At 35.7% G+C, this 22,593-nt stretch overlaps 1 protein-coding gene across 2 annotated transcripts in view; it reads right to left on the bottom strand.

Annotated features, from left to right (window-relative positions):
* Positions 1 to 19,694, bottom strand: part of LOC121319241 (hepatocyte nuclear factor 4-alpha-like) — a 32,966-nt gene extending 13,272 nt beyond the window's left edge. Inside the window, exon 1 of one of the 2 annotated variants that reach the window (XM_041256459.1) lies at positions 19,508 to 19,694. In XM_041256459.1, the coding sequence (XP_041112393.1) occupies positions 19,508 to 19,556 (49 nt within the window). In that variant the 5' untranslated portion in view covers positions 19,557 to 19,694. Of the gene's footprint in view, positions 1 to 9,731; positions 9,929 to 19,507 lie in introns of those variants that run through there. The other variant, XM_041256460.1, reaches the window with a different exon arrangement.
* Positions 19,695 to 22,593: the final 2,899 nt, after the last annotated feature.

Genomic DNA, 22,593 nt, shown 5'->3' with positions numbered 1-22,593 from the left:
TGATTGAACAGTGCTATGATTAAGGGAATAATTAAGTGATAACTGCAGGGTGCATCAAGTGTGCAACGAGATAACACTCCTCAGAGTGGATCAGATGGTCTTTCCTGGTTTTAAAGTCCTATGAACAAGTTAGTTATGTGCTTCTGCTCTTTTGCCAACATGTTGCTTTGCTAGTAGGTTCCTATTCCAGCAGTGGAAGTGTATATGGACAAGACAGTAGACATAGGTATAAAAATCCTAGGACGTGCAAAGTACGCAGTAGCGATATGCCAGCGATGACAGAACGAATTTGATAAATAGCATTCCTAGTAGCCTGCAATCAGCTGCCCTATCGATACCTCTGAGTATTTTATATTGTATATGTAAATTAATTTTATTTGATTTACTTTGTAGAAAGCTGTAATGATTACCTGTAACCTGGCCAAAAGCAAGGGTGGGAGTTGGGAAAGAAAGTTTCACTGAAAAGAACGAGTAAGTGCTAAGTCATAAAAAAAACTTTATATTAATTGTTATGTTTCATTTTAGTCTAAAGGAAATATAATTAACGGTAAAAATAAAAAAAAATCACGGTAAACTGTGGTTTCCAAGCATCACAAGTGGCATATTGCAAGGTAGCAGAGTAAACCCTAATGGTAAAATACTGGTTTTACAAAACCTGATTAGCAATAATCTTGAACTACCTGATGTTAATTTAGATAAGTTAGTTAGTCCACGATTGCTTTAACTATACTATGGACATTTTTTTTTTTGTTTTTTTATAACATTACTATTTTCATTAAAACCCCTTTTCCAGATAAACGTTAAATTGGGCCCAGTGTACTGAACTTACTGTATGTTACCTTTACAATGCAGCAATACCTAACTAAGCCTTTAAAGTCTACCATTGCAAACCACAGTGAACTCTTCAAATGGGTTTATGCCCATCTGAAGAAAAAATTGGGTATGATAAGGACAGTTAAGCCTTCCTATCTTGAGTTCATGGCTCTAAACCTTAGAACTGTATGTGCTATCTTTTACACTAAATTATTAAGAAGGAACCAATTCAAAGAAAGGTGAGTGACCTATTTACACCAAAACAGATAAATAATCTGAATCTTCGCTATCCCTGATCTTCACATTTATGATTGACCATCAGTTGCAATGCAGGAGCACACATGGACACAATGAAAGCTGGAACTAAGGGAAACACAATGTACTGCAGATTTAAACCATTATTACAGAACATGTGGTTTTCATTTCATTTCAGGGTTATAAGACACCATGGCAGACAGGAACATGCACAGAGCTGATGGACGTGTTGACTCAGTGTTCATGTTTGAAACCCGGGGGGGGGGGGGGTGCTCATAGTGCAGCAGAGGTCTTCCATGAAAAGTATCCAGGCAGGGAAAATTCAAGGCAACTTAACGTCTTGTGCACAGCTATGGCCAAAGGTTTTGCATCAGCCAATAGAATTACGGTAACTAATGTAGCTTCATAAAGTGGAATGCAACCTGTTGAATAATGCTACGTTAACATCTTGAATTACATGCCACTCTGCAGTTTTCCGTTTACTTAGTGAAAAACTGACAAAAATTAAAAAATCTGACATTTTAAAATCTAACATGAAACTCTTATGGTTTCTGGTAGACTTTTGCAATATCATTTTTAAGTTTAATTTATTGCATGATGTTAAATTAAATATCTAAATGATGTTGTACAATAGCATATTGGGAACTTAATAGCAATTAATAAATTAATAATAACTTAATAATATTTAATATTATATTGGGAACACATACTGTACATCCTTTGTTCTGTTTTAAATCTAGTTCCATTTTAACTTAAAAAAAGTCAATTTGGCAGATACGATTGGTTGTGTGTGAACGTGCAATTAAAGAACTCCCACTGCGAAACAAGTCCAAATACTGCAGGTTTTGATGCTTGTAAACCAACTGCAGTACAACTTTCCTCAATTCCTACTGGAGATGTTGAACTATAAATATAGATACGGTATTGACATGAAACTAAAGCCAGGTCTACTACAACATACACTCTAAACATTTTAAAAAATATATAATACACTCTATAATGTGTGCCTGTTGCAATATATTTGTATCCATATATTTTCACAACTGTGAATTACAGAAACACTATTCACAAAACTCCTGCTCTGATTAGAATTTATTTGGTAAAGCCTTTTTTGATTAATCAATTAAAGAGTGGTATTTACAGTAACCTCGGATATCCCTAAGGAGTTTATTGTTGTGTTTCAAACACCCAACTTCTAAAAAATGTTTAGGTTCATTCAAAAGCCCTGTGGATTTGAGAACTAATACAAAGCACTTGAGGCTTGTTTCACGGACTGATTAGCAGTAACCGTGGACTAACTCTCCCAAATTAACATCATTGTTAATCAGGGTCTGTGAAACGAGTAAGTCATTTAATGAATCATATAAAACGGGTTGTGTAAATCAGTTTCCAACGTGACTGGAAGGAGTTGGAAAGTGCTGATCCTTTCATTTCAACAGAGGAAAGTGATTTCTGAGGAATGCCCCAGGTCATTGATCCCGGGTGCTTCAGCATACAAGGTCTATAAAACATAAAGCCTGCAAAACTATACAGCAGTCCGGCAAAGATTATCCACAGTGCACCTTCATGACACAAACCCAACTGTGCACGTGCAGTACAATCCTGGACTAACTAAACATCTCACTATGCTTTCAGTCCTTCTTTATCGTTTTCTTTCTCCCTAAATAACACCTGGAGTTCAGATAACGATATCAAAAAACACTCCAATCACAGTCTGGTAAACAGAACAATGAAATACACAAATACTTCAAATAATAGAGTTAACATGTGGGAAAAAAATGAGGGTTTTGTATTCAATTTGCTTGCACATTGGCATAGATTAATGCTACTGCATTAAATCTTATACAGGGATCCAGGCCAGGGTTGCCTTCTGAAACTGCAACTGCCTGATGACAAGCAGGATTTATGTACATGCATCGTCTGAGCTTGAGGGATTTAAAATAATGCTTTACTTGCTGGTGTACCACTACGGTGGCTCATTAAGGACAGTAGGAAAAAAAATAGCAATGTGTTATATCAAGAACATGAGATAAATAATCTCAGGATCTCGACATTTCAAACCATTATCGCGAGATCAGAGGATAATTGATCTCAGAGTCTCGACATTTCAAACCGTTATCTCGAGATCAGAAGATAAATTATCTCAGGTTCTTGACATTTCAAACTGCTCTCTCGAGATCAGAAGATAAATGATCTCAGGCTCTCGACATTTTAAACTGTTATCTCGAGATCAGAAGATAAATTAAATCTCAGTATCTCAACACAGTAAATTTCTCACTTTTGTTTTTTCTATGTCCTCAATGAGCCACCTTATATATAACACCCAACCCAAAAACAAAGAAGAAAAAAATCTATAGATCTGTTAAATAATTTAAAGAGAAGAAAAGTTTAAAAAAAAAAATCAGCTATACCAGAATCCATCTAAAAATAAATTTTAAAAGTTTTCAATTGTGGTAAAGAGCAAATACAAATAAATAGAAACACACACCATAATGGGGCAGTAGACTGATGGAATAAGATGTATTAGTACGCCCCCCCCCCCCTTTCAGTCGTGACAGATGTTGAATCCTTTCACTAGTTTAATATCGTTTGATGCTGTAAGCCAGTCAAATGTGAGTATTCACAGCTAACTGCTTCTCGGTGTCACAGGCATGCATGAGTGAGCCCGGTGGGGGCCAGCAGCTGTACAGTCCCGTTGAGTTGAGCGTGGGAGGCTCCTCTGAGGAGCTGTACAGGAAAAGACATTGGGATATCAGTTACAGTGTTCGCTCAACTGGATAACCAATTAAGAACCACTTTGTCTACCTCCCCTTCACAAACCATCTTCAGTGACAGTGCAGTGGTTCCACAAGGGCAGCTCCAAAGGTATGAGCCAAAGAAAAAGTGGAACCCCAGTGGTAGGATTTTTATACTTTAGACTAATGGTATTAAAATGTAACCGGTAATACTACTGCAACATATAAGTGCCATTTTGCTACTGTATACCAGTGTTGGTCATGTTGTGTCTTGTAATGGTCCGAATACACTGCAACTGTCAGGGTGTCCCAATTGTATTTTTCAAATTTTGCTGGAGCGATTATTTGTGTGCCTGCTGCTTAGTTACTATCAGAGTGTGGTTTACCTCAGTTCTTACGCATTTTGTTTAAAAGGACTTCATTTTGAGGGACACGTCCTTTTATCTTGCTGGAGCAAAATAAATAAATAGATCTGATTTTTTGGAGAGCATGCAAAAGACCCCAGATCATTTCGTGAAGTGACCCGTGGTTAGCGAAGCGATTCCGCATCGCTCTTTAAAATGTGTGTCATGGGAAAGCAAATTAACCTAGATTATTTAGTTAATGATCCGTGGCAAAGTTCTTTTTTTTTTCTGTATTGTCCTTCAAAGAGGTTTTTCCATATTGTCGACTCTTTGGTTAATCCAATATAGCGTTAATACTACAATAATATATTAATATCAAGAGCTGTAACACTGATGAAGGAGTTGGGTGCCATGGGCAGACAGGATAGCATTGATTTAACATGTGAACGTGGATCATTCATTTGAGGAACAACCCATTTACAATAAAGTGACATCTACATATGGAATGTGTTTTTATTTTTTCCAACACCTGCACATTGATCACTTAATTTACAATATAATGTAGCATGCATGGGGGAAGGCAGCAGCAGGGCTGGTAGGTGACGTAATCACACACAAAGACATAAGCCCGATATACGTTCCTTGCAAAGGAGCCGGCTCTTTTGTACGGTGGTATCTGCACTATGCTTTAGTGTGAGAGGTCCCCAGTTCGTGCCTGCCCTCGTCTGTGTGTGTGGATTGCCTCGCCCTGTGTGATGCGCCTACCTGCGGGAACCGAGATCGCTACAATAAATTAATTAACTGCATTGCTAAGGGTGTGTACTGGACTGGCACCAAGGTTTCGCTAAACAAGGGACAAATATAGAAAAAATGTTGCAAAAAATATATCAGTGATAAACTGAACGTGATTGTGGGGGCAGCTTCGAATCTTCTTGCGGTTGCCAACACATATCTTTACTGCTATTCTTAAGACATTTTATTTAGATATCAATATTTGCTTTAAGAAATATTCTCACCATTACTCATGTAAACCGGAAAAAAAATAAGGAGCCAGGGAATGTAATATCTTATCAGAGCTGTCATTAAAGCCCTATATCACGGAACAGATCTTCATTTTCTCTGAAATCATAAGAGCAGCAATATACATGTCTATAAAACACAATCTACAAGGTTACAGCTTTTTTGTCCATCATCATGTTACCATATTTAGGAATAAGATAATCTTCTTAAAAAAAAAACATGCGAGTCAACTATGTTTAGCATTATTCATACCAGTGCTGCAACAACAAGCTTATTACTAGGAACCCAGAAAAGAATACATCATACTGTATATCATGTATATTTTCCTAATATTTCATTGCTCCCTATTTAAAGAGTAAATAGTGGGATTCTGGAAAATATAACCTTATCTGTCCCCATGTGTTGCTACAACTATAATGGACCTGTAATTTGTTTTTTCGTTGTTAACATCCAGACAATTTTTTACACTTCTAACTTTAAAGTCTGTTTCAAAGCTCTTTTCAAAATGGCCGCTGTAGTGCACTGGGGTTTGAGATCTGCCCTTGAAGTCACTGCAGGAAGAGCGATTAAAATTTTTTTTTTTTTTTAAAAATCTAACAATAAGTGGTCTGGCTTTTCTGTTCCTTACCACATCACAGAGCTTTATTATTATGTTACCTGTTGGACAATGTGGGCAATAATCCTTACACTAACAGTGCACTAGAGCGACCATTTTGTAAAGTTATAATGCAAAAAGTTGTCAGGATTTTAACAATGAAAAGAAAGGTTACAGGTGTGTTATTTAAACACGTGGGGACGTGTAACTCTATATTTTTTGGAACCTTGCTCCACTACTTACTCGTCAATATCTTCTGTACGATTCTGGATTGGACATTATTCCATGCATACTATCCCAGCAAGATTTGCTTCTGAAAAATAATCCTTAATCCTGATTACATATTTCAGAGTTGCACAGGCTTTGGTGTGAAGTGCACTGCTTCCCTAATTTACTTTTCCACAATCTTGAGGAGTCTTTTCAGAAGCTGGAATAGATAGTAAGCATGGCAATTAGTGGCCTCTGCAGAAACGACAATAGAAAACCATACAGAACACACATCATATGATATTAAACAGGTAAAACTATTACATATGAGTAAAACAGTTGCTTAAAAAAGATTGTGCAGGTGTACTGACAGTATTCTGATTTTCTGCAGCGAAAGTGCAATACAACGTGTACATTACATTGTGGTTAATCTGGGCTGTAACCACAGCTTTCTTTTATAATTATTTTATTTTATTTGAAACATAACTTTTCCGTGTTCATCATGCCATTCCAGCTGCTACTATTGCCCATCACTGCTGCTTTGTCATTGAGAATGTTGTTTGTTTGTTCCAGCTTTGATAAGCAATAGTTTCATGTCATTTGCAAAACCAAATCATATATTAACCCAACACACTGTTACAATACAGCACACATAGAATACAAATAGAATATACAGCCAATGTACTCCATATGTGTAGCTTTAAACATTCATTTGTAATTCATAGGTTAAAACTTGAGACATTTAATACATGGGGCTTACATAGAAGGGGCAACACCTTATAATGAGTGTCTGTAATTCAAATGTGATTACAGGTGAGCAAGCATATGATTTACTATTAAATTCAAGCACATCAAAGAATATGTATGCTTAACCCTAAAGCTAGAATGAATTTATTATGAATAAACACAATTTATTTTCAAATGCTATACAAGGTTTGATGTTGATTGTGTAAGTTGTAGAATTGAGCAGATAAATCATTTCAATGGAATTCTGCTTTGAATATGAGACTTTCTTTTTGAGTTTGATCTTGTTTTATTGATTTGTCTGGATGTCTGTACAGTATATTGTAACTGTAATTACAGCGTGCCATGGGACACCACTATAAACAAGATATCAACAGCCAAGACAGCTCAAAACTGAGTAACTCCCTGTGCTACAATATTTCTCCCTTTGAAATTTCAAATTCCAGTTTGTGGACAAAGTCTATCTTCAGAATATAGATCTCCGACCACTGACCAAACTCCATCTGTAACCACAACCTATTTGTACCTTTGCATTTCGCTAGAGAGATCACTTTTGAACAAGCTACTGCGAGACTAAAAAAAAAAAAAACTGAAAGGATGGCTATTAAAACCCAGCCTCTAAATTCAAAGAGGAATATGGAATATGAAGGAATGGCTTATTACTTCAAAAGGGGCTTCTCCACGTAGAAAAGTAAGTTTTATGGCTATGATGTACATATAAATAATGATAAGATAGATACTGATTGAGTTAATGTGCTTGCAACGACGTATTTGAGGCCTTAATGCTTAGTATTATGAAGCTTTTGTGTGTGGTTGTGACTGTGTGGTATAATTTCATGGAACTAAACCTTGTTAACTGATAACCGATCTGTAGCCTTCTCATTCAAGTCAGGTTTGGCTGATGTTTGTGTTTTAGCAATGCCATACTTCACAAAATCTTGTATCTAGTTACAGCAAAATGTATTAAAACATGTCCTTTTTTTGTTGTTGTAATAGTACTGGCTAATCTTTGAGATAACAAATAATGTATTTATCTCAAAGTTAAACAATGTTTTCCAAAATGGGTGTAAAATCTATAAACATATATTGATGTTGTTACAAACTTCATTATCAATTTGTGTCCATTACAGTATAGGAATGTAAATTTTATTAATAAATTGTTACGATTTCTGATGGTATTCTTACAATATGTACTGTACCGCTGGGATTAATTATGACTTTGCAGGTATTGTTTTAAAGTGTTAACAAGTTTATCATCTACACATTCTCCTCTAAATTACTGGTAGCTGCTTCCATATATTAAACCCAGGGTTACTGCTGAAAAAGGGGCAAACTACTGTACACTCTGTCCCAATGAAAGGCATATTTGAGTTTGGTGAAAAATTGACTTTGGAATTATTGTTTAAAAACTACTGTATAACCCAAAGGGGTTATAACCTTTTGAACATGAGACTACAGGATGCCAGAAAGATAGCTTGTCTAGGCAATACGGCAGTACCTGTGTCTTTCAAGGTGTATTGTTCTATGCCAGGGCTCTTGACCCATGCGACTCTTTCAATGTAGAAATATAGAAATGGAATATCTCATTCGAGGCCTCTAATGAGTTTTAACAGACCCTGAACAGTCGATAGTCTTTGTTAGAAGCAAATACAGTGACAATGCAAAGGAACTGATGTTGTATTTAAACATAAGCACAAGTATATTGCAACTGTATCTCTTCGTCTTTTTTTTAGAATTAAACACTACTCTACTACTACTACTACTAATAATAATAATAATAATAATAATAATAATAATAATAATAATAATAATAATAATAATAATAATTGTAATGTAGTAATACAGTTCACTTTGGTAAAGTTATTTGGGAATTTACAATTGCTTCTTTATTAAAATCATAACACTGATTAATAAAATGCTAGTATATTTGCATTCGATGTTGCCTGGGTTTGAGTCTCTAGGATGTATTTATATTCCTGAGAAAAACGTATTAAAATGTTTGAAAGGGATTTAGCTGCTCCTTAAGAGGAAAATAAAATAGAAAATAAACATTTTTATGAAGATTAACTAAAGCCATGGAATTGGAATTGCTCTCTCATATTAGAGCATTCAGGCTTTGGCTAATCATAAACTATTGATGACTCTAATATTTTACTGCCTCTATAAAAATATTGCACCACTATTGTGGAAAAAATAAAACCTCCATCAAATGAAAATGAAATGGTCCCTGGTTTAAAACACTGCTGAGCTGGAGCTGAGGGGTAAGGCAGATTTATTTATGATTAGAATGTTTGCATATAGCCTCTTACAAGAGCTGTTAATCTAATACCTGAACAAGATAAAGGCATTTACTGCATATGATCCTTGACTTTCTTCATATGCCATGATATTAAAAATAGCTTGAAAGAATTCTGAAATACATAATAATAACCTTGCCTGAACCATTTTTACAGGTGTATTCCTGGGTCAACCAAAATAAGTGGTTCATGCAATCCAGGCTGAATCTCCAGTGCTGTGAAATGCTCAAAAAAAAAAAAAAAAAATACATCTATGGCTTATCCTGACAGGGTAAATGTGATTAATTCAAGTAGACAAATATTTTGGCTAATGCCTTCATCAATGCACTGACCCCTGATTATACACTGGAATATGCATTGAGATATAGTATTGCCAAAACAAACACCACTATATAAAGTACATGCATATTACAATGTGCTTCTAATCTGTTTCTTCAGGTGTGTGTTTCATTCTTAGACACTTGATTTGCAAGGTACAGTGCTCAGTTGTGCAAATATTATATATTTAATAAGCGGTACCTGCAGTGTACTATAATATTGCCCATGTCTACCTTCAGCTGTCTCGTAAATGGATCGTTGTCCTCGATTAGTTTAAATTGGTAAATTGCACCATTTAACATTGTGAAAGTTGGATTTAATTAACTATTGACTGCATGCTTCCTGTATAACAAGGTATAACTGAAATTACAAAAAAACATAATGAATCAAAATTCATACTCACTACTTGCATGTTGTGCCACACACAACAATGGAATTTAAATGTCACCATCTCACAAGGTAAATGACAAATGTCATAACCCTTTCAGTACAGCTTGTCCATCCTAGATTGCATTGGGATTATTAGGCTTTAGTCAGCACCTTAAATCATTAGCAAACACTGTCTGACACTTATTACATTCACATTTTTTTTTAATGTGAACGTTGAATGGTCCAAAAAAGTCCCTCTCAGCTACTAGCTGGTGGTATAACTGTGTTACACATCAAATCAACAGTGCAATAAACAAATACTTACACAGTGTGCTAATTTTGACCTTTTACTCAGGACTAATCATTTCAATAATTTGTGTACACTTGTGCAATTGGTTTGCTGTTTGGGGAACTTCAATATTGGCCAATATGTATACATATATAAATAATTATTCAAGTTACAGCACTAATGATTGAAAACTTCAAACACAATGAAACCTAAATGAACAGTAACATACAGAACTGTGGCCCTATTTTAAAGACCAAAACTAATAAAAGTAAGGTGTTCTTCTGAGTCCTTGTGCCCTTCCATAATATACTCTTGCTGTGCAGTACACAGCTTAAAGAGAAACACCAACATACTGGATGAACAGTGGGCTGGTAGAGTATCCACAATGCCAGCAGTTAAGTTAAGTAGAAAAGTGGTAGGATGACACTGACATGTTTATAAGAAAAGCACAAACTGAGCAGCCATATGCTGAATAACATTACACATATATAATGAGAGATTTATATTTAGAAATAATAGGTTTGGATCATAAATCCCCCCATGACTGTAAAAACTAGATATATCAATGTCATACTATTGGAGGATCACCATGTGGTTGCACGGACTGATTCCTTGGTGCATCTCCAGATTCTCAATAGTATGTTCCAACCAACTGGATAAGCTGTTCACTACCATCAAATAGAGCCTAATGTGTTTATGAGAGCCTTATTAATCTGTAACAGACCATTGGAAGATTCATTGTATTTTTTTTTTTTTTTTTGTGTGTGTGTGTGTGTGTGTGACAAAGAAATGAGATGATAGACACAGGAAACATTTTCATTATGTTATCAGCATCCTTAATACATAACTTTATTTTTAATGGAGTCAGAAAATATGGGTTTAAATGTTTTACATTAAATAACACAGATGTGGCACTGTTTTTTTAATACCGTTCAGTGAATTTTTATACTGTTCAGTCATATTTGTAAATCCTCATTTTGGTTACACAAAGCTGTTGGTTTAGTGGTAGTTTTTGTATTGGTTGAACAGTAGAGAGAATGGCATTTCTGATTACAATATGTGGTTGATTCTATTAACCAATTAATATTAAGTGGTTTTCACTGTAATAGTATGCTGTAATTTAAATATTATGTAAGTATTGCAGTGGAAAGTATAATTACAACATTTGCATGAAACGCAGTCAAATAAGTTAACATAATATCGTGCATAATGTATAATTTTTATGCCAAGCATTTGTTTCATTATCTTTGGTTCCTGTCATAAACTCATAAAAGCGTAAATGGCCTGAGTACACTAAATAAGTAAACAGTTGCATCAATAAACGTTAAAACCAGTTCTTTTTGTAAATCAATCACAACACATGATAAAGCCGCTTAATTATTAACTGACATTTTGCTGAGAATACATGTCGGTGAAGGTTTAAATTACTGTTTTGTTTTTTAACCATGTCATTTTGAGATCTCCTCCTTGGAAGGTATCTTGCTGTCTCCTTTTCTACAGAAATCAGTTACTATCTGGCTGAATCATTTGCTACAGTTACTGGTGAACTCTGGTGAACTGGAGGCGTTTTAGAAATTGAGTTGCCAAGAAGCCAACCTTGTGGCCAGCATTCTCATACTCTGCAGCAGCAGTGCACTATGCATGTGAAATTGGTATCTTTTCACTGTTGAGGTAGTGTTTCCACAAAAAACAAAGTATATGCTTTAGCAATTCAATACACTGTGGTTAACTAATTGTATTTTGTTTTGTTGGTTTTTATTAGCAGTTTTAAATTACAGCATTTAATCTAGTAGTTAGAAAAGACTGTATTTTTCCCTGTTTTCATAGGTATAGTATTACCCTATCTTAGATAGGGGTACACAGCAAACTAGATTATTTCGAAAGGTCTAAAGGGCCAAAAAGGTTTGCAAACCACTGCACTATGTAATAACAGTGCCATCTAGTGGACACAATTGCTCATAAAGTAAGCTTCATAAAGGTACATGAATAAAACTGAAATGTGGCGCATAACTTATAACAGTCTAACACAGTAATATATAGAAACTAAATCAAGTATAGTAGCAAATGCTTCGGATAGTTCCTTCAAACTGATGTTTCTTATACATTTTCTTAATATTAATTCAATTTTTTTCTTGGGGGGGGGGGGGGGGGGGGGGGGGGGGGGGGTGTTTAAATTTAATTACTACAGCTCCCTGGCTCACCCTGTTTTATGCTGACACTCAATCACAATTTCCATAGGTGTACCCTAATTGCATTTTCACTAAAGAGCTCACAGGATATAAATATGAACTTTGACCCTGTTGATAATGTAGTAATGTGTTTGTGAGGTGTTCCCTAAAGTCACTATCAAAACAAGGAAGCAATGTAGGGATTTATTTTCACCAGCAACCATGATGCATTCATTGTCTAAATACAAGAGGTATCTCTATCCTGAATTATAGATCTTCATGATGGACAAGCAGTTCTCTCGATACAAGTCAAAATGGAAGTAAAAAAAGAAAGGAAAAGTTTCACCTTTGAATGTAAAGACAAACAGACATGCAACTCTCCTCCTAGTGGGGGATAATCAACTGGCATGCAACTGCAATGAGCTACCGCATTCCCCTTCAGTATTGTCAACGCCTGAGCCAGTGTGTAAAAGACGCAATATAGGGGTACATGGCTCTAGCCTATTGACTTTAATGCTGCTCTTCTGACTGAAACAGCACACATTTTCACTGGATTACATTATAAAAGGTCTTTAAGAGGCTAAGAAGATTGGTGAATATAGCGTGCAATTATTATTATTTTTTTTAATTATTTTACTCCCTGAGACTAAAAGTCTAATTTCCAGGCAGGTCCCAGTGTAAATATCAGCAACAAAAAAATAGACACAAAATGTATAATATGAAACAAACACTCAAAAGTTCAGTGATTGTATTTAAAAACTGCAGTGTCATAGTCAATGAAATTCAACTTTAAATTCCCCCATGATAACACATGTACTGTACCACTGTTAAATGTTTTTGTGAAAGGGTGAAGTTTTTTCACGAAACAATGCGCAGCTATTTCAAAGGATCAATATTTTAAAACATACAGTAGAGGTACTGGATTCTCGCTGTTAGAATTAGAATAACATAACAAAGCAATCTGGGAAATCACACAAGACAAATGCCTCATATATTGGTCCTCTTGCATGAATTATATACAAGGTATGCAAGTCGTGTCGCCTACGGTTACTGTTATTGAAATGAAAGTCTTAGTACCTGGAGTAATGAGTTGCATTGAGCTATCCTCTCCATTTATGCTTTATAAGATCCGTAACACTGAGAAAAAGAGCCCATTTGACTGCCTGTACTTTTTATTTTCCTCCGAGCACTGCAGCATCAGGCCCTGATTAACAAACCAAGTTGGGGACGAAGGGATTGTAAACCAAAGTGTGGCAGCCTGGATAATCTTTTAATTTCTGTCACAATGAGATTTGATTGGAAACTGAGGTGAATAGGCTAACAGTGTCCACTGTAAAGACCTACTAATTCCACAGGGTTCCACTTCACTATGATTCTTGCAAAGTTTGTATGTAAATGATATCTAGTTACACAAGCTAGCTCTGGAATCACTAGGAATTCATGATTAACAATCATCAGAAACTCACATTTAGTTCATGCGTTTGTTTAGCGTTTTAAAAACAAAAACCACCATGTTGATTCAGTTAATTGAACTATGTTGTTGTACAAGCAGCAGGAGTTTCAATTTAGAGATTTTTATAAGCAAAGTGCCAGCATAGATTGTTAAAAAAAAATGCAAATAAAAAAATCACTCTGTTTAGAAAACAATTCATCTCTGGCAATACAATTTGCAACTCAGTTCAAAATAAATGAAACAATTCAACATTGTATCATAAAACCAGCCTAATTTTCACTTCCAGGCAACCAAATATAAATACCCACATTGTGAAGTTATAGAAGTCTGGTCTAATTTTAGTTCATCCTGTATCCCACCACTAGGAACTGTCCAAGTTTTACAGCATCTACAGTAACTCTAACAAGTAGTGGGCTCTCTTCACAAACCTTGCTGGGTTTTAAGTTAAAGTTTTTTTTTTTAAAGTTAAAGTTTTTTTCAAGGAGTATTTATAAACATGAGCTGGTATCACAGGTAACTGCACTAAACATTTTAGAAACAGACAGATACTGTTCTTACAAAACAATAGTGTAAAGCCTAACCAGGTGCTTAGCCACTATGTCCCTCTGATTGATACCTGATGCTGGATGCAGTCCACTATCCCTCTCTAGTGTTCACATGATATGCCACATTCTACACACTGCTCTAAACTGCTCAGGTTTTACATTAAGAAAACAGAGAACAGCAAGAACATATCTGAGTCCCATCCATCCCTGCAATTTTACAAAGGAGTCATTTTCATTAATGCACATTTGCTTTATTGCATATGGAAACATTAAAGAAATAAGTATGTCACTACTGAGTCTAATAAGCTTTTAATTAAAGCCAATTTAGCAGCAAATTCTAGTAATAATAAATACATAAATACATAAATAAATAGCATAGCTGATATTAAAAGCAATGCACACACTTACCGTATTTACCCAGAATATAGTCTAAATGTCTTTTACCCAACATACTATCCAGCATTATCCACCAGGAACAAAACCATTCCAAACACAGAAGTGCAGTGCGGTTGACGGCAAACGTGCATTGGACCTATTTTAAAGTGAAAGTTTAATAAGTGAAACAAAGCAGTCGTATCAGTAAACCCCAAAAAAACAAAAAAAAAAAACTAGTAAGAAGCAGCTGAGGTAGGTGTCCTCATTGTTTTTTTGTTTTTTTACTGTTGATTTTTTACCCTTCTCTCTGCCTCTGCATTTGCTTCCAAACTAGTGGTAAACAAATAATATGAAGTTCGTACGAAGGCGAATCTCCTAAATTAACATACTGGGTTATTTAAATTGCAGAAGAAGTAGAACTACACACATGTAGCTATTTGAAATAAAAAGGTTGCATAGGTTTCAGAAACAAACAACACACAGCATTACAAGCAATAAAACTTTAAAAGCAGTTTCATTTCTTTATGAGCTCAGTGCAGTGTAAAGCTGACGTGTTGTTGTTTGCTCTGCGACAGGCCTCTTCTTGATACAGTCTTGCTGTTTGTACCTGTGGCATGAAAAACACCTGACCGGCCCTCACTTCACCTACCTGGGCTATCAGAGAGACACATTACTCAGTACACCTACAGTGCTTTTGACTAATTTGAATTTCTGCAAGCTAGCAAATGAACCAAGAGGTGCTCTGAACTTGGGTTATTTCTCAAACCAAAAAAAAACAGGCTTTGATTTGCAGACTGTGTGTGTTTTTGTCTGGGTGAGACAAGAAAGAAATGATCTGGCACTTACTGGATAAACCAATATTTGAACCAAGAAATGTCGGTAACACTTTAGTTTAGGGATCCATTAAAAGTGATTATGAACCATCTATAAACATATTATTAATTATTCTATTAACAATTATAGAATATGATTGGAAATAATAAAACTGTTATTAAACACTTTTGGGATTTTTTTTTGCTATTGTTTATAATATGTAGTCTATCTGTCTGTCTTCTCAGGTCTTTGTCTTTCTATGCCTGTCTGTCTGTCTGTCTTTATACTGTATGCCTGTCACCAATTGTATGGGGCTGTTTTGTTTTTGCAATACAGTTATTATACACTTTTATTTATTTATTTGCTATTTTTTATAACCACTTATAACAGATCACTATCTATAACAGATAAAGTGTTACCGAAATATTTTGGTTTTTATATGAACCAGAACCAAAATAAGGTAAGGCCCATTAAGACATTAGCAGCTAATTAAGTTTGCTGATATTAACGTCATCTAAAAGTGGAGGGTGGGTGGGTACCATACTGTTGCAATGATTTTGTTGATTGTGTCATGTACCACTTTCCCATTCTAATGATTTCAGTACAGTTAAATAACCACGTAGGTTCCAGTAATACACTAGATCACAGCCAAGTACCATCACGCTTAAACAAGAAAACATTCTGTTTTGGTTCATTCCATTGTGAAACCAGTATCAGAAAGCATTGTCACTTGGGTTACATTCCACTAGTGGCTCAAGCTAGTTTATCTACTCTTGCTTTGCCTATTGAACACAGAGACTGCACTGCACTGCATTGTATACAAACAAACCACAGAAGTCAAACCAGTATAAAAAATATACAGCACACACTGTACACGTATATAGGAAGACCATTTCTAGTATTATCAGGATGAACCTTTGCATTTATTTTCTTTTATTACAGTTTTCAACTGGACTATAAAAGGACTGATTTGTGTCCCAAATTAGCATTGGGCCTGGCAAAGAGATGAATTCCATCTGTCAGGAGAGGTCAAAAGGGCAGCATGCCAATGAAAGGCAGTACTGCACTTGCCTCACAGTTTGCAGTGTGTTCTGAAAAGCAATATCCAGCAGAAATATGCATACTCTTAGAGTAAAAATGTGATGGAGAACCTGCAAAATGCATTTGTTAAATACTTTCCAGAAGCTTGTTTCCATCTGAAAGCGGGGTTGAGTTTAAAGCCATTTGAAATTGATTCTGTTTGTTTCCATCACCATCAGAACAAGATCAACACAATTTGAACCGGGGCTCTGACAGTACGGTGTATGTGCTGATAGAATTCACTCCAGCACAAGTGCTCCCATGGAGGAAGTGAAATGCCAGTCGTGGATATGCAAAGTGATAGTGGTAAACAAAGAGAAAATAATAGCTGGCGTAAAGAGTATGTGACTGTATTACTAACCTAGACAGAACATCATATTATGCCACGTCTTTGCTTGACTGCTAGTGAAAGATGTAAATAAAGTGCCTGTCCAAGTACCTTTATCGTGTCAAAGCCCTCCACCGAGTGTACACTACTAAAGCAGTGAGTTTGACAAAAATAAATGGTTATACAAGCAAATGGTAGCATGCAAATAAGAGTTGGCAAAATACAACATTTCTCTATAGTCCTATAGTCACACTGAAAACGTTTCTTGTTTCAGGACTAGTGTTTACTAAGATTATGCATGTTATGATAACTGTTTGCTTAAAACAGTTTTAAAAGAATGAATCACTTAAACTTGTGGGTACCAATGATAAGAATTATTATCTAAATATTTGTAACTGTTCGCATGCTCCTGTTACTCCTTTCGAACACCCACAGAGAACACACCAAACATACCGGTTTACATACCCATGCACTTTAACAATAATTACATCACTCAAATGCCCTTAGTATTTTGTTTTATAATTTAAGTAATATCCAGGGTCACTAGGGTCAGTGTATAAATTTGGTGCAATATCAAATAAAATTCACTTTCAACCAATCAGCTCTTGTTGTCAAGCAACTGGGGGTGTTATGGTTCCATGGTAACACCATGACTGAGCTGCACTTTACATCATTTCTCACTGTGATTACCTTCTAGAAAAAACAAGTTCACCAATAAAATCCTGTATAGAAGAACAACTGAATTCCACTGGCTTTTATTAGGCCAACGAATGCAACATCCCTCATTTGCACAAAGAAATAACTGAATATCTGCGCCTGAAAGAAGCTTAAAGATGGCAGTTGCCAAGGAAATGCATTTGTAACATAAAGTTTACTGCAGGCCGACCCGGTCTTTAAGCATGTGCTTGTAAACAAAGGCTTTCAGCTAATGCACCCCTTGTGCTTCTCAGTCTATTCAAGTCCAAGTGAGGAAATCCACTCAGGCACGTGGTCTGACTGTGACACCAAGCATGTCCTCTTTAAGCATCATGCCTGTGTGTCTCTTTTCAGATATGAGAACTCTAGCACAGCAGGCAAGTCCTCTCATGCCTCTGGGAGCCTAGATTTGACTCTGACAGGTCAAACAAGTCTCAGTTCAGACCCTGGTAAACAGGTCCACATAAAGCCAACATACAACTCGGCACAGTTGGCAGTTCAGGTGGGAGAAGCTAAGGGCAGAATGGCCAGGCCTACCAGCACCTCCATGCCTGACTATAGTCTTGGTGTCCCTCGCAAGGACCACTATTTAGAAAAAAAGAAAAATAACAACATTCTAACATCTGAAATGTATTCACTGCTTTAATAAATGTACAATATGGTTTCTTTGGGGTCCATTTAAATTGTATGATTGTTAACTGCACTATTGCTTTTTAAAAGTACACAGTAAGAAACAGATCTATTGAGATACATGTCCACAATATGTAAAAATGTAAGTAGTTGATATATGTTCAAAATGAAAGTGTCACGTAGGTAGACAGATGCCTCCAAGTCTCCAGCTTCTTATTCTAGCAACCTGAGCAAAACAATGTTCAAACCAAGACATTGTATATTTAGTTAAACATACTTCATATGCAATTTGAAGTGCAACTGGTATCGCTTTTCTGATACACTTCAAAATTCAGGTACATTAACTATACTACACTGTATATCTTTTACTAATATTTATTACTTGCACTTGACACAGCATACAGTAACAACATCTATATAACAGTGTCATTGTAGTGTAGCTACTCTGTGTTCATGTACATGTAGTTTGAAAAGTATCCTTTTAGAACAGGGCTTCCCAACCCTGGTCCAGGGGAACCCCTGTGTCTCCTGGTTTTCATTCTAACTGAGCTCTCAATTACTTAACTAGACCCTTAATTGGAATAATAATTGGCTTAATTAGACCTTTTTAATTGTTCTCAGCTCCTAAAAAGTTGCAGAGCTCAAGTTATAAATATGTTATAGCTGACTTGAAATCTGCAGCCGTTTAATAGCTGAAAACAAGTAAATAGGTCTAATCAAGAAACTAATTAGACCTATTTAAGCAGTAAAGTAATTGAGAGCTGGGTTGGGAAGCCCTGTTTTAGAATCAGAACACGCCCATGCTGTGCACCTGTCAATAATCAATATTGTCTTTTAAAAATCTAATTTACATGCATGTCACTAGACTGGGCTATAAAATCTACACAGCATCTGAACAAACAAGCTTCTGTGCATCAAAACATCTTTGATGCAATTTATTCATGTGATTTATGCCAAATTACATTCTGCAAATCCTACACACCCGCAGTGGTATCTGTTTAAATTATTGCCAGTAGTTATGCAGCAGAATGGAATTGCTGGTACTGGCTCTCCAGTCTGCATTCGGAAGTGTAAATGTCCCATTGAGAGTCACAGGTTCAAATCCTGATTGCTACACGGTAATCAAATTCCCAGACGTGTCCTGTATATTTTTGTAATGAGCTTTGCTTCTCTGTTCTCTATAACCCCTTGGTCTTTCTAAAAACAAGACACATTTCTCCTGCAAGGCTGTATTTGGTCATATAGTACTTCTGCTTAATATCGTAACTCTGTATATACTAGGATAATATCCAGATATATGTTCTTTAAGTGTCTGTGGAACATTTATCTGCTTCCATTAGGCCCACAAGCATTAACAGAAAATAATTTATCCCACACCTTCATACTCTAATGTTGACACACAACAAATGAATAAAAAGCTGCTGGTAGCTTACCGTATGGAAGGTCCATATTCGCGTTAGTCTGCCTGTTAACATTGACCATATCTTGACCTACAAGTTTTCACAAGAGAAATGCTTTGTGGTTGTTATTTTTTTTTTTTACTTTTAGAGAAAAAATATTTGCAATTATGTCAGGTTTCTTCGGTTGGAAGAGGAAGGTGTTGTTGGTGTAAGGTAAGGCCTGTAATCCCGCTGTTATCTTATTGATTCTCTAATCTGGACAAATGTGGGTGGGGAGGTTAAACAGTAACCAGGCTCTTATGCAGGTGAATCTATAGCAGCTGTAACTATAGTGATGTGAGGATAGAAACTCAAACACAGCTTTACTGCCATATTATTTTTTCACCATTTTGCATATGTGTCAGTCAAAAATTGAAATGCTCCGTCCATATTCTTGAAGCTTGAGCAATTTACTGAATTTTACACACACTTCAAAATACTAGCTACACTGAAGTTACATTTTGTTAAATTTATGTCATGCTCTTAGCACAATGATTGGAAAACGTGAAAATCTCCCTATTAATGTGTTCATTTCCTTAACAGGTGCAGATCTGTTCATTCCTACTACAGTATGCAAGTGCATCAACAATTAGAGCTGTGCTACTGCTGTCACTGCAGGGTAGTAATTGTACTTGTATTTTGAAGTTGTTAAAACAAACTTGCAATATGCTTCATTTTGTGAATGCAGCCGCAAATAGGGCACACATTAAATAACAGCAATGTTTGTCTTAAAATGAATTCCTCTGTAGAAAGCCTGCTCTAGTCCGGTGCTTTGCGCCTCCCGTAAAAATGAAAGTGGTTGTTCCCGGGGCCATGTCGGCACTTCCTGCTACACAAAGCTCAAGGGTTGAAACGATTTCACATTGCCTCAGTGGAGTCTGTAAACTTGAATTGATCGTACCAAGATGACAGCTATGTAATTTCAAATCATCACTGTGTTGGATTTCCATTAATTGTGTGTTATATTGTGATTGTTACATTGGTGTGTGATTTATTTTATTATTACATAATATTATTTAATTTTCATATAGAAAATGATCTCAGAATTATTATTTTTGTATTCACAAGGTAACGTTAACTAATACATTTATTCTCAGTTAAACCCCAGGTCAACTGGGATTTACCCTCCATTTCCATACCAAACATTCTTCGCAAGCAGTGCGCCATTTGAAGTTCTCTGTTTTTCACTTTGTGGATCATGTACCCTATTCACACAACCTATATAATGCTGTAATCGCATGAATTGCAATCACGTGGTTTCAGTGTGTGTCGATTGCATTGTATGATATTCAAAATTGTAACAATTCTGTTTTCAACAATTTCCAAGAAGTATAGCTGTAGAATAAATCAATTTCATTCTTGTTGCAGACTTTCTGAGTTCTTTTTCATGTCTGGAATCTATTTTAAACCATTACAATTACTTGCATATTGCATTGCATTTTTGGATATCAATGGAATTCAGCTTTAATAAATAAACGAAGGACTGGACAAAATGTGATTGGAGTTCTTTTTTTTTGTATCTATCTTAATGTACTTACGGTCATCTTGCATTTTTTTTGTCAACAAAAATAATAATCTTTTTATAGTGTGTTTCATAGTGGACCACCATCACAAAAGCACTTTACAAGCTACAAGACCAGGGTGTGTGAACTATGCATTAGCTGCAGAGTCACTTACAACATCTCACCCGAAAGACAGCACACATAGAGGTTAAGTGATTTACTTAGAGTGACACAGAGAGACAGTGGCTGAGCTGGGATTTGACTGGGAACCTCCTAGTTTCAAGCCTGTTTCTTTAACCACTGGACCTCCTCAAATATTTACAACAAGATCCAGGAATATTGATATAGAAACCTGATCACAAGGTAGTCTAACACCAGTGATCACATTATTTATACACCTATGGCCACAGTTTTTGCAGGGAGGAATTTAACCCCTCCCCCCCCAAACACACACACACACACATCCATGCATGGGCAAGATGCTTCTTTTATTCCAGCCTCAACTTACATTCTGTTTCCTCTTTTCTTTCCATGCCTGCTTTTATAGCCCTATCAATTATCAATTAAACAATCATTAAATTAACCCTCCAGCTGTGCTCATACACACCCACAAGTGCAAAGAATTGTGTGTCACTGCTATCTATTGACATATACAACACATATAGGAGTGGTTTATTCAGACAAAACCAACCTGATTCATCATGTTTTACACTTTAACACAGAGAATATGTAATGTGTTAACAACACATTTCTTTCAGGAAAAAAATTAATGAATAAATAAACAAACCATTTTATTTTAGGACCCACTAGTGTTTTAGAATTGTAATTTTTTTTTTTTTTTTTTTTCATTAGAGACGACAATTTGGAGTAAATCGCTTTGAAAATATGTGCTGGCTGAACTGTGATGTAATGACTATCGATTGATGACAGCTAATGCCAGTGGGTCAGACAAATGGCACTCTGGGCAACCCTCCCCCTGGATAAACACAGTGCAAGGTGGTGGCAGGGGAGAAGGAGCATCAAACAAAGAAAAGACAAGGAGGTGCAGGCAGCAGGGCTATTTATAGCAACAGTTTGATTACACCATGTAACAATTTATTCATTTATTTTTTGTTCCTGGGTAGTAAGTGTTATTTCCTAATTGCTTATGCCTCAAAAGTATAGAAAATGGCTATTATTACCCAAAAACTTTGCTTTTGTGACCAGGACAGTGATATTTTGAAATATCACTATTTCCAATGGGAAAACAGGCAAATGTGTCTTTTCGTTCACATAAAGTCAGAAAAAAACAACATATGAATCCAAATTAACATGTATTTATACTAAAGTAACATAAAAATGACTACAAAAGATTTAGAAGTGAGTAGTTTTTCGAGATTTACTATTATACTGTATTTACAGTATAATCGTAAATCTTGAAAAACTACTCACTTCTAAACTTTAGTATAAATACATGTTAATTTGGATTCATATGTTGTTTTTTTCTGACTTTATGTGAACGAAAAGACACACATTTGCCCGTTTTCCCATTGGAAATAGTGATATTTCAAAATATCACTGTCCTGGTCACAAAAGCAA

The sequence above is a fragment of the Polyodon spathula genome, chromosome 8 (assembly GCF_017654505.1).
Source record: "Polyodon spathula isolate WHYD16114869_AA chromosome 8, ASM1765450v1, whole genome shotgun sequence".
In the NCBI taxonomy this organism is placed as follows: domain Eukaryota; kingdom Metazoa; phylum Chordata; class Actinopteri; order Acipenseriformes; family Polyodontidae; genus Polyodon; species Polyodon spathula.
Note: the sequence above shows the minus strand (reverse complement) of the source record. Positions and strands in the feature narration are given on the sequence as shown.